This window comes from Anabrus simplex, chromosome 7 (assembly GCF_040414725.1).
Source record: "Anabrus simplex isolate iqAnaSimp1 chromosome 7, ASM4041472v1, whole genome shotgun sequence".
Taxonomy (NCBI): Eukaryota; Metazoa; Arthropoda; class Insecta; order Orthoptera; family Tettigoniidae; genus Anabrus; species Anabrus simplex.
Window position 1 is genome coordinate 21,551,430 of NC_090271.1, and position 12,941 is coordinate 21,564,370.

The 12,941-nt window shown below is 43.3% G+C and overlaps 1 protein-coding gene across 1 annotated transcript in view; it reads right to left on the bottom strand.

Moving 5' to 3' along the window:
• Positions 1-12,941, bottom strand: part of LOC136876868 (uncharacterized) — a 41,074-nt gene that overhangs the window by 15,387 nt on the left and 12,746 nt on the right. Inside the window, exon 2 of the mRNA XM_067150628.2 lies at positions 7,154-7,498. Coding sequence (XP_067006729.2) covers positions 7,154-7,498 — 345 coding nt within the window. The remainder of the gene's footprint in view (positions 1-7,153; positions 7,499-12,941) is intronic.

The window sequence follows — 12,941 nt, forward strand, 5'->3', positions numbered from 1 at the left end:
ACCTAAAATGGAGCCCAAGGCTGGCGCACCCTCATTACGCCACTGTCAAGCCCAGTTAAGAAGTAAAGACATACAATATACCGTATATGTCCTCACCTTTGCTTATTGGTTCTAACGAGGATATGTACAGTGACTCGTCCTCTAATTGGTCTCATCGCCTTGAGGTTTATGCATTCTCACAGCCTGTGTTGATAGGCAGGAGAAGTTTCGTCATGCTAGCAGCGAGCACAATAGCCAATGACATCGTGATGAAAGCACGTGTTATGATATTATGGCGACATACGGTAAACTATTCTTATTTGTTTACAAAGTGGGCTAATGTTCCGGACGGTGGGAACGCTCACTGACTGGTTCCTCTAGCATGTCGAAACTAGTATGGATCTGAAGACACACGAATCGCTCTTGTTTTTCCTCCCAGAAAGTTTTCTATTTTAACGTAGGACTGTTTTTGGCGGAGGGTTTATCTGGATTTAGCGTGGGCAGTGTGGTAACCAGGCAACCAATACTCGTCATCTTCTTCTTCTTCACGTTATGGCACTGCCTTCTATATACAGTAGGTAACCAGGCAACCAATACTCGTCATCTTCTTCTTCACGTTATTGCACTGCCTTCTATATACAGTAGGTAACCAGGCAACCAGTACTCGTCATCTTCTTCCTCACGTTATTGCACTGCCTTCTATATACAGTAGGTAACCAGTACTCGTCATCTTCTTCCTCACGTTATTGCACTGCCTTCTATATACAGTAGGTAACCAGTACTCGTCATCTTCCTCACGTTATGGCACTGCCATCTATATACAGTAGGTAACCAGGCAACCAGTACTCGTCATCTTCTTCACGTTATAGCACTGCCTTCTATATACAGTAGGTAACCAGGCAACCAGTACTCGTCATCTTCTTCACGTTATAGCACTGCCTTCTATATACAGTAGGTAACCAGGCAACCAGTACTCGTCATCTTCCTCACGTTATGGCACTGCCTTCTATATACAGTAGGTAACCAGGCAACCAGTACTCGTCATCTTCTTCTTCACGTTATTGCACTGCCTTCTATATACAGTAGGTAACCAGGCAACCAGTACTCGTCATCTTCTTCTTCACGTTATTGCACTGCCTTCTATATACAGTAGGTAACCAGGCAACCAGTACTCGTCATCTTCCTCACGTTATGGCACTGCCATCTATATACAGTAGGTAACCAGGCAACCAGTACTCGTCATCTTCTTCACGTTATTGCACTGCCTTCTATATACAGTAGGTAACCAGGCAACCAGTACTCGTCATCTTCTTCTTCACGTTATTGCACTGCCTTCTATATACAGTAGGTAACCAGGCAACCAGTACTCGTCATCTTCCTCACGTTATGGCACTGCCTTCTATATACAGTAGGTAACCAGGCAACCAGTACTCGTCATCTTCTTCACGTTATTGCACTGCCTTCTATATACAGTAGGTAACCAGGCAACCAGTACTCGTCATCTTCTTCTTCACGTTATTGCACTGCCTTCTATATACAGTAGGTAACCAGGCAACCAGTACTCGTCATCTTCTTCTTCACGTTATTGCACTGCCTTCTATATACAGTAGGTAACCAGGCAACCAGTACTCGTCATCTTCTTCACGTTATTGCACTGCCTTCTATATACAGTAGGTAACCAGGCAACCAGTACTCGTCATCTTCTTCACGTTATTGCACTGCCTTCTATATACAGTAGGTAACCAGGCAACCAGTACTCGTCATCTTCCTCACGTTATGGCACTGCCATCTATATACAGTAGGTAACCAGGCAACCAGTACTCGTCATCTTCCTCACGTTATGGCACTGCCATCTATATACAGTAGGTAACCAGGCAACCAGTACTCGTCATCTTCTTCACGTTATTGCACTGCCTTCTATATACAGTAGGTAACCAGGCAACCAGTACTCGTCATCTTCTTCTTCACGTTATTGCACTGCCTTCTATATACAGTAGGTAACCAGGCAACCAGTACTCGTCATCTTCTTCTTCACGTTATTGCACTGCCTTCTATATACAGTAGGTAACCAGGCAACCAGTACTCGTCATCTTCTTCACGTTATTGCACTGCCTTCTATATACAGTAGGTAACCAGTACTCGTCATCTTCCTCACGTTATGGCACTGCCTTCTATATACAGTAGGTAACCAGTACTCGTCATCTTCTTCCTCACGTTATTGCACTGCCTTCTATATACAGTAGGTAACCAGGCAACCAGTACTCGTCATCTTCTTCACGTTATTGCACTGCCTTCTATATACAGTAGGTAACCAGGCAACCAGTACTCGTCATCTTCTTCCTCACGTTATTGCACTGCCTTCTATATACAGTAGGTAACCAGGCAACCAGTACCCGTCATCTTCTTCCTCACGTTATGGCACTGCCTTCTATATACAGTAGGTAACCAGGCAACCAGTACTCGTCATCTTCTTCCTCACGTTATTGCACTGCCTTCTATATACAGTAGGTAACCAGTACTCGTCATCTTCCTCACGTCATTGCGCTGCCTTCTATATACAGTAGTTACAAATAATGGCGCTGTGTTTTGAACGAGTTTCTACTGTCTTCGACTGGCGTTTCGTATAGATCACAGCAAAGCACGGTAAGGTCACCGAAGGCGGCAGAACTTTTATCATTTACCTACATTGAAAATATTAATGGCCTTAACATTATGTTCTAAATCCGCAACCATTTTGTTGGACATAGATGTTGATATTGGGGGCTATCTTGTGACATGGCATGGGAATGTTGTGTGCTGGATCAACTGCAATATTGTTGGGCGTAGATCTTGATGCTATGTACTTCTTTCGATTTATTGGAAAGGATGCGTTACTGATGTCGATTGCACTTAAGGTCTTTATGATGAGTATGAAATGATGATGAAGACGACACCTACACCCAGCCCCCGTGCAAGCGAAATTAACCAATGATGGTTAAAATTCCCGACCCTGCCGGGAATCGAACCCGGACCCCTCTGACCAAAGGCCAGCACGCTAACCATTAAGCCATGGATCCGGATGGCTATCCAGAGCTGCCGCGCGATGGAAAAACAATAGTGAAGAGGTTAGTGTCCACGAAGTGGTAAGCGTGGACGAAGGCCTAGGACATGTGTAAGGAAAATAGTGTAAAAGTGAGAAAGAAAGTGGAAGCTTTATTGAACTATTGGAAACAGTGCCTAACAGAGAAAGTCAACATTCCTGATTTGCAGAATTTCAAGCCTTCAAAGCTTTTCCCGGTTGCCGGATTTCCGAGAGTGAGTAGGCTACATCTTTACCCGAAACACAACATCTCTCCCTAGTGCCACTTCTAGTTCAAATGGCTTTCCCATTACCACAAGCATTCCGAAATTTTCTGTACTCATCTGAAAATCAACGGAATAATTGAGTTAAATTTGTTGTAATAAATTTACATGAAACTATTTCCGCACTTTCTAAGCTAATATTTCATCCACTATTTACGGATGTTGTAGAAAATAAATAAAGTAAAAAGAGACTTAACTTTCGCTGGGATTTCTGATACTGATGTCCCAGACCGGCCTAAATTTTGAAAATTGGCAAATTCGTGGCCTCCTCTGCCAACGGTTATTAAATATCGCAAACCTATTCCACAGGAAAGAAAGGAAAATCTAGTAGCCGGACTCAAGAGTATTGGGACCGAAAGCGATCATCCAAAAAGAGCTAGTCATAAGCGCTCTTTAGTGGGCTTAAATCACTAATAATAAAATGATCATCGCCAAACAAGCCTTTTTTTCATTGATATTCCATTGCTAGAACTTACTTCATATTGATACAAAATGTTGCCAGTAATACTGCCAGTGTAGAGTCACATCCGAAATCCCTATACTCTCCTTATTATTGACTAAAATATCCATATCCGGATTAGACACACATTATTGACATTAATAATGTAAGTGTAAGGGTCACTTATTAGGAGCCGCTCTGAAAATTCTAACACATGATGTAACGGACCATTACATAAATTGATGCTGATGATGATCACATAGTCCGTAGGCCAAAACGGGATTAAAATATCGATTTACTCGTAATAATAAATAATTAATTGACGAATATAGTCTCTCTCTCTCTTTGGGAGCTAACACTGACAATGTTTCATATGGAAAATGAGGACATTTAGACGTCAGTTATTTCAAGTATTTTAGAACAAAAATTTAGACCGACGGAGCAAGTTCGTTCAAAATTGATAGACGAGTAATTTAAGGCATGAGAATGACTGGGACACTAAATTCATTATCATGGAGTCGAAATTTTTTTAAACAAGACAAAGAAATTCGAATACAGTCTGTGCAGAGTATTTGGCTGCTTGGAGCAGAAACGTGAACTATTAACAGAAAACAAGCGGACTGTTGACCACTGAGATGAAATGTTCGTGCAAAACAGGTAGAAAGTCAAGTCGAGGTTGGTTACAGTACGGAATACTGAAGTCAGAGAAATTATGGATGTAGAAAAGAATGAGTTCGCCGTGGTTGAAGGAAGGAGATTAAAGTGGTTCGGACACGTGAAAAGGGTGACAGGTGACAGAATTCACTAGATAATGCCTAACTGGAAACCTGAGGCAACGCGAAACGGGGAACACTTAGGAGACAGTGGATAGATGGTTTAATAAGAAGCATCGCTGGAAGACGTTTAAGTCAGGAAGACGCAGAAGGTAGAGAATTATCGAGGAATAAACTGTGTAGAACTATGGCTTGCAGGAAAAACTACTGTACTGGGGGAAAAATTCATAAATAAAAACAGGAAGCTATGTGTTTAACACAAACGGCAGGGTGTCGGAATTTAGTCTACAAGAGTCCTTTAGCATGCTCCAATCCAATTGCTCGGATTATAAAGACGGAAAGACCCTTAAATTCAATCGACGTCATTGAGAACTAAACTCACTATTTTGGAAGCAACAGTGTCTGTAATATTCTTACGTATACTTCGAGCTACACTACGGCCTGTTTTCGCACATGTCTAATTTGATAATGTACCAGATTTGTAACTCTTACTACTGTAGTTGTTATTAAAAACTAAGTTTATCGTGAACGCCTTGAGGAGGGGTAACTTCAATGCTATATGAGAGTGTGAAATCGTGAGAAAGACTGACGTAAGGCGTACCTAATTTACACGACATTCAAGTAGGCATGTCTATCTAACAAGAGTTGGTGAGAGGATACACACGAAGATCATAAGGATAATGATCTTAGATGCGACATACTGTTCCTATCCGAGAATGATCAGCACATACACCTCCTGTACTCAGAGTTGACCTGACAGCATTGTCATCTTGGAACTGGAGATACTTTCAAGCCAACTGCACCTAGAGGTTAGTCACACCTTGAAAGTTATCTTTTAGGACAACGTTAAGGTTTCTGGGATCCAACGAGTTGGCTACGCTGTCATTTTGTATGTGGGAGATGGTGGATGTGAACTCCACTGTCGACAGCCCTGTAAATGATTTTCCGTGGTTTCCAATTTTGCACACCTTTTCACTTAAAATGAGGCCGCGATCGTTTTCTTTCCACTCCTACAGTGAAATGAAATGGCGTATGGCTTTTAGTGCCGGGAGTGTCCGAGGACAAGTTCGGCTCGCCAGATGCAGGTCTTTTGATTTGACGTCCATAGGCGACCTGCGCGTCCACTCCTACGGTGAGCCTGCCCTATCCGATCGTCACCTTAAGACCTATGTGAGTCAGCACGACGTAAAATAAATAACACATATTTCTACAATTTAACAACTGAGAGTGGAACGGGGACAAAGTGTGTTGTGAAAGGAAAAGCACTCAAGGTGTTGGCTAGTAACATAAGAAGGAATTTGTGATACCCGAAAACAGAGTAATGTTCTTCGAATTTCCCTCATTAGTTTATGGAAGTTCTTTCATTAAAGCGCACAGTACAGTACAGATCTCCGCCACGCATTCTGGGAATACCTCCTATTTGCCAGTGTCAGCCAGTAGGAGCTTTTTAGGGCTGAGAAGATTTGGAAGTTCGGAGACGAACTCTTTGAATAAGTGGTATGTTGGCGTGGAATGGCACTAGCAAAAGAAAAGGGCTGAGTGCTTAAACGTGCGAAAGATCGTAAGATGCAGATAAAGTTGGAATTCTATAGGACAAATTGAGACAAATATTCGTTTATAAAAATAAACCAAACCCCCATGGCAAAACAGCCATGGCCTACCAAGCGACCGCTGCTCAGACCGAAGGCATATTATGAGGTGTCGTGTGGCCAGTACAACGAATTCTCTCGGCCTTTAATTTTGGTTCCTTAGACCGGTAATATTCGTTTATATGCAGAAGAATTAAGGACTGCAGTAATTTACCAAGGAGGATGTTTGAAAAATTGCCAATTCTTTGAAATCATTTAAGAAAAGTCTAAGTAAGCAACTGATTGGAAGTCTGTCAAGCGTGAAACAACCCTAAATGTAGATCAGTGTAAATAAAAAGAAAGGAAATCTACCATCCATCCTGTTCTTTTCTATGGCTTACACAAGAAAAGGGAAACAGGGTCATCAAATTCATGTGACAGATTTAAAAATTATTAATGTTATTGGCTTTACGTCCCTCTAAGTAGTTTTACAATTTCCAGACTTGCTGAGGTGCCGGAATTTAGCCCTGCAGGAGTTCTTTCATGTGTCAGTAAATCAACTGACATGAGGCTGCTGTATTGCAGCAGCTTGAAATACCTCCGGAGTGAGCCACGATCGAACCTGTCAAGCTGAAGTCAGAAGGCCAGCGCCTCAACCGTCTGAGCTACTCAGTCCGGCATGTGACAGTTTGCTGTCAGCTCCGACACGAACAACTGCGAGGAACGTGGAAGATCAGCGAGAAGCTTCAAGGGATGCATACTGCTGCTACAATCCACCTAGGTAGGTAGCGTGTCATATATAAAATGACATATTCTTGCTCTTATCCGCTTCCCGTCCACAATCTGGACTCATTAATGTGTGTCAGACCCAAATCATCCCCTTCAGGTACCCACTTGTCCGCGATCTGGACTGCTCGCAATTAAGACGACACCATTTGAGCCACGGAACTCGGCGGTGGTAGGCCGGTGCTCTGCCGCTTGACCCACGGAGGCTCTGTCAGTTTATAATCTAAGTCATAATTAAGTTTATCTATGTCACTCTGCAGACTTACCGCTGGTGGTTGGCCATATGTTGGTGGAGGAGGACGAAGGCCGGGTGTTTGCGGTGGTGGACGAACGGGTGTTTGCGGTGGTGGACGAACGGGTGTTTGTGGTGGTGGACGAACAGGTGTTTGTGGTGGTGGACGAACGGGTGTTTGTGGTGGTGGACGAACGGGTGTTTGTGGTGGAGGACGAACAGGTGGTCTTTGTGGTGGGGTATTAGGGGGAGGAAATGGCACCGATGGTGGATTGTAGTCGTATCCTTTGTTGGGATCCGGTGGCAGGTACTGGTTGTTACCGGGCCTCTGAGGTTCCGCTACGCCAGCTGCTATCGCTGTTAAAAGCAGCAGGGTACACTGTAACAGAAGCAATACTTCATTAGCTGAGAAATAAAATCATTTTACTTTGTCGAGAGCAATAATCATAACACTATAACATACCTGTAAAAAATATTAAAAAACATTTATTTTTCGATTTTAAGTTTTACAAACATCCTGCAGCTCTAATAACTCACCGTATGATATGAGGACCAGGAGAATAGCGTGTATACTTCCAGAACCAGTTTATGTTTGGAAGTATCAACATCATTTAACACATCTTCGTAATATTATAACATAAAAAATACTTTGTGCGAATTAATATTTGCAGGTGTTTAGCAATCTCAAATTTAGACTATGAAAATCCTTAGTTCGAAATGCTGAAGCGCTGCGCCTTTAAAGTTGAAATATACAGTTACGAGTTAGGGCTTTGACGTTAGAACACCCTGCCATTAGAAAAATAGGTAAGATAGTTAAACAATTTCCAATATTCTGAAACACTTCATCAAAATTGCCTGTTGCACCGAAGACATGTCTCTCATAAAGAGGAGATACAAACATCATTACCACGAAAAGGAGCACAAGATAAAGGACGACTTACGGATTTTAAAAAATCCATCTAAGTCTCATGCCCGAAGTCAGGTAAGGTCGGAAGTCAATTGCTTTGGCGCGCCACCGGAGCCGTTAGGATTAAAATTGCCAATGCTTGTCAAGTTCTGACACGGCGTTATCATGTGAGTTTTAGTCCGCCCTGAAACCCAGTGATTATTTTGTTCCTTCCAATAGGCAACCCATTCAGAATGTTTAAGAACAGTTAAGCTCCATGGCCGAAATATTTTATAGTGTAAAAGACCTTAACACTCAGTCACTCAAAAATCAGGAGAGAGAGAATAAACAGACGGTGTTACATAAGTTCCCTGCAAGCAGACTTCTTTCAGAAACAGGTGAACTTATATATATGTTTGTTGTGGGTATACGCAAGGTTTGTATCTACATGGTAGGGGAAACATATTCCGATATAAGTTAAAGAAAAGCAGAGCAGAGCAATCTCCGTACAGGCCATGAAGGCCCTTGGAGGGGTGGAAGGTAAAGGCTTCCACTATCCGTAACCTCGGCACTTGAAGGGGTAGAGTGGTTTGCTCTATGCCCGGCCGTCTTTGCCCCCAGGAATGAACCTGGTACTCATTTTTGGTGTAGGCTGAGTGAACCTCGGGGCTATGTGCACCTCCAGAAATAGAAACCTTGTTTCTTAAATTTTTCGACTCTTGAACGGGAATCGAACTCAAGTATTTCCGGATGAACCGAGCACGCCTTCACCGCCTCGGCGAGGCCGCCCCCAATAATTGAGTCTGATAAAATATTAAATGCGCGGAACACACAACATAATGTATTAATTTTGTTTTGAGTGACCAAATATATTTACTCACTTCTGGAGAACTGCAATATTTGTACAAGTCAATGTTTTGACCTGACGTCGATGTAAGGCGTTTAATAGGCTCTATTTTAAGTTGAGAACACGGTTTTATATGAAGAAATCTTATGCTTAATAAAGAAATTTCCATATTAACCGTAAAATTTTTCAACCTGAGGAACAAATTCAAATGTTGACTTTTGTTAAAATTAAATACGCTCAGTCACCTAAAGCTGTATTCAGTTTCACCTGAAAATTGCAGTAGTTGCTAACCACTGGGTTGTGGTTGTATGTAAAATGTACAAACATATTCGAGAGGATGGCTGCCCAGTTTTACTTCCCTTTAAAATTTTAAACACCCTCCTCTATCAGACGAAGATTTCATATAACTTAATTCCTGTTTAAGTACCTTCTTATTCTTCTTAATTTGTTTACCCTCCAGGGTTGGTTTTTCTCTCGGACTCAGTGAGGGTATCCCACCTCTTCCGCCTCAAGGACAGTGTCCTGGAGCTTCAGACTTTGGGTCCGGGGATACAGCTGGAGAGGAGGACGAGTACCCCGCCCAGGCGGCCTCACCTGCTATGCTGAACAGGGGCCTTGTGGGGGAGTGGGAAGATTGGAAGGGATATACAAGGAAGTGGGAAGGAAGCGGCCAAGACCTTGAGTTAGGTACCATCCCAGCATTTGTCTGGAGGAGAAGTGGTAAACTACGGAAAACCACTTCCAGGATGGCTGAGGTGGGAATCGAACCCGCCTCTACTCAGTCGACCTCCCGTGGCTGAGTGAACCCCGTTCCAGCCCTCGTACCACTTTGCAAATTTCGTGGGAGAGCCGGGAATCGAAGCCGGTCCTCCGGGGAGTGGCAGCTAATCACAGCAACCACTACACCACAGAGGCGGAGTTGAAGTACCTACATGGCACTTTGCGTGAAAAAAAAAATTGTAGCTCATCCACTGAACGGCAGCGGTCTAGTGAATATTATCGTTAGTATAATGATTGAAGGCAACATCCTGGCAGAGTTCTTTCGTTATCAGGGAATGACAATTATTACGAAATTCGATTATACCCTAGACAAAAGTAATTAAAATATATTTACTGAATGCCATTCAACACTTGATTATGGTGTTCGCGCAGCACACATTCGGATGAGGTGCCACTGCGGGTCCCCTAGCTGAGTCTGGCATTACTTCCACATACTTATGTGAGGCTCTTGGCCTTCATCTTTCGTATCCGAGCTGCGAGGCGCAGGGATTCTTTCATTTTCACGTCCTCTGTGGCCCTTCGCTTTCTTTAGCTACAATGTGCTAGGCTAAGTGAAGAGAAGATCATATTTCAACTGCGGTGCAGCTTGATACCAAGGGCAGTGCCAAGTGCGGCGTTCTGTTATGACCACTACCCATTTGTCAGTTCAATGCGTAAATTAGAAGGGAATTGTTTGGAGTGGAACAGAATCAATTACAAAAAGACTTTGCAGGATGATCAGAAAAGCGTCATAACAAGACTGCACGCTTGCTGTTGTTACATAGGTTGTTCGCAACGTGACACTGTGATTGTTCTGAACAGAAATCCAGTAGTTTCTGATTTGGGCGAATAAAGGATTATATTAATAGCAAGCATATTTATATTTCACAAACCGGGCGAGTTGGCCGTGCGGTTAGGGACGCGCAGATGCGAACTTGCATCCGCGAGATAGTGGGTTCGAACCTCACTGTCAGTGTCCCTGAAGATGGTTTTCCGTGGTTTTCCATTTTTACAACAGGCAAATGCTGGGACTGTACAACGGGCGCCTCCTTCCCACTCCTTGCCCTTTCCCATCCCGTCGTTGCCATAAGATCTAACTGTGTCTGTGCGACGTAAAACAGATTGTAGAAAAAAAAGAAAGAAAGAAAGAAAGAAAAAAACAGTTCACAAAGTTTTCGTAGTACACATAATTTTAGCTCTCGTTATAAACGACACGGAAGTATGAATATTTTGATGTATCAATCAATAAACTATTCAATCAGTAACCACTAATCTGCATTTAGGACTGCCGAACAGATCGCAGAATACTTGTCTGCTATTTACGTAGTACTTTCTTGAATGATTTTTCAAAGAATTTAGAGATTTATCAAGGATCTCCCTGGATAAATTTATTCCAATCTCTAATTCCTCTTCCTATAAACGAATGTTGTCAACTGACAGCTCGGAACATACCGCTTAGCCGAGTGGTTTGTTTTCTTACTCCCAAGTCTTCCAAACCGATTGCAACATGTTAACACAACTCCTTTGTCGGAAATTATTCAGGAGAATTAATGCTACTTTCTTTTGGATATTTTCCACTTATCGAATCAAGCAATTCGTGTGAGGAGATTATATACTGTATTCACTTCCTTTAGCCTATACCAGCTATTTCTGGTGTCTCCCGAGCTATACAGGCTCGGTTTCGTTTCCGCCGGGGGTTTAATGTCGGATGCACTTCCTGATGTCACGTGCATTTTAAGATGAAAATCTCAACCCAGGATTCGAACCTCAGCCTGCCGAGTGGGAAGCCAGCAGCTACACCACTGAGCTAACCTCGCTCCCTGGAACATACAGTACACTGTTAATGTTTTACATAACTTTAAAATAGAAATGTAGGTAATTTCTACAGTGCATAGGCAAGTGTCCGCCTCTGTGGTGTAGTGGTTAGCGTGATTAGCTGCCACCCCCGGAGGTCCGGGTTCGATTCCCGGCTCTGCCACGAAATTTGAAAAGTGGTACGAGGGCTGGAACGGGGTCCACTCAGCCTCGGGAGGTCAACTGAGTAGAGGTGGGTTCGATTCCCACCTCAGCCATCCTGGAAGTGGTTTTCCGTGGTTTCCCCACTTTTCCTCCAGGCAAATGCCGGGATGGTACCTAACTTAAGGCCACGGCCGCTTCCTTCCCTCTTCCTTGTCTATCCCTTCCAATCTTCCCCATCCCCCGCAAGGCCCATGTTCAGTATAACAGGTGAGGCCGCCTGGGCGAGGTACTGGTCATTCTCCCCAGTTGTATCCCCCGACCAAGAGTCTGCAGCTCCAGGATACTGCCCTTGAGGCGGTAGAGTGGGATCCCTCGCTGAGTCCGAGGGAAAAACCGAACCTAGAGGGTAAACAGATGATGATGATGATGCATAGGCAAGGGTATACTTCTTGCCGACCAGTTAAATTTTCACCAATTACTTACAACACTAGCGCCTATTTTACGGTAAATATATTTTCACCATTAAATATATAATTTGTTAATTGAACATTCAGCGTATTTTCGTTAGTATCTGTCCAAACAGGGCAGTGTAAGGTGTGGTCCGACCGTCAGCAGTGCTCTTTAACGCAACTTCTCAGCCCAGCTCTGTCCATCATTAGACAGTTACGGAGAGTACAGTTTGTAATGACATGGACCCGACTTGTTAGCACGCCTTTTGAGGCCTCACAGCGATATTTATGCAATCCACGCGGCGGGGCACAAGATGCTATTGCAGTTCCATCACGAGACGGGGGTAGCCTGAAGGACGAATATAACTAATAATGCTTCCATTAATGAGATAATACAGCCTTACCAAGACTGCATACAATGAAGGAAATAAGGAGTTAATCGACATATAGCATGTGGCAACAACAATAATGTAGAGGTAAGCAGGGAATGAATTGCAGAATCTTGCGGTCTGTTCTCTTGGCCGAGTTTGCGAGTCCCATTTGATGATGATCTCAGAAATGATGACACTGATTTCAGATATGTACCAGTATTTTACAAAATAAATATACAATATCATGAAACTGTGTTTCTATATTGTGCATTTTATCTGAAATACTTCGATTTTCTTTTTACAATTTGCTTTACGTCGCATCGACACAGATAGGTATTTTGGTGACGATGGGATAGGAAAGGGCTAGGAATGGGAAGGAAGCGGCCGGATCCTTAATTATGGTACAGACCCAGCATTTTCCTGGTGTGAAAATGGAAAACCACGGAAAACCATCTTCAGGGCTGCCGACAGTGGCGGTTCCAACCCACTATCTCCCGGATGCAAGCTCACAGCTGCGCGCCCCTAACCGCACGGCCAACTCGCCCCGTACT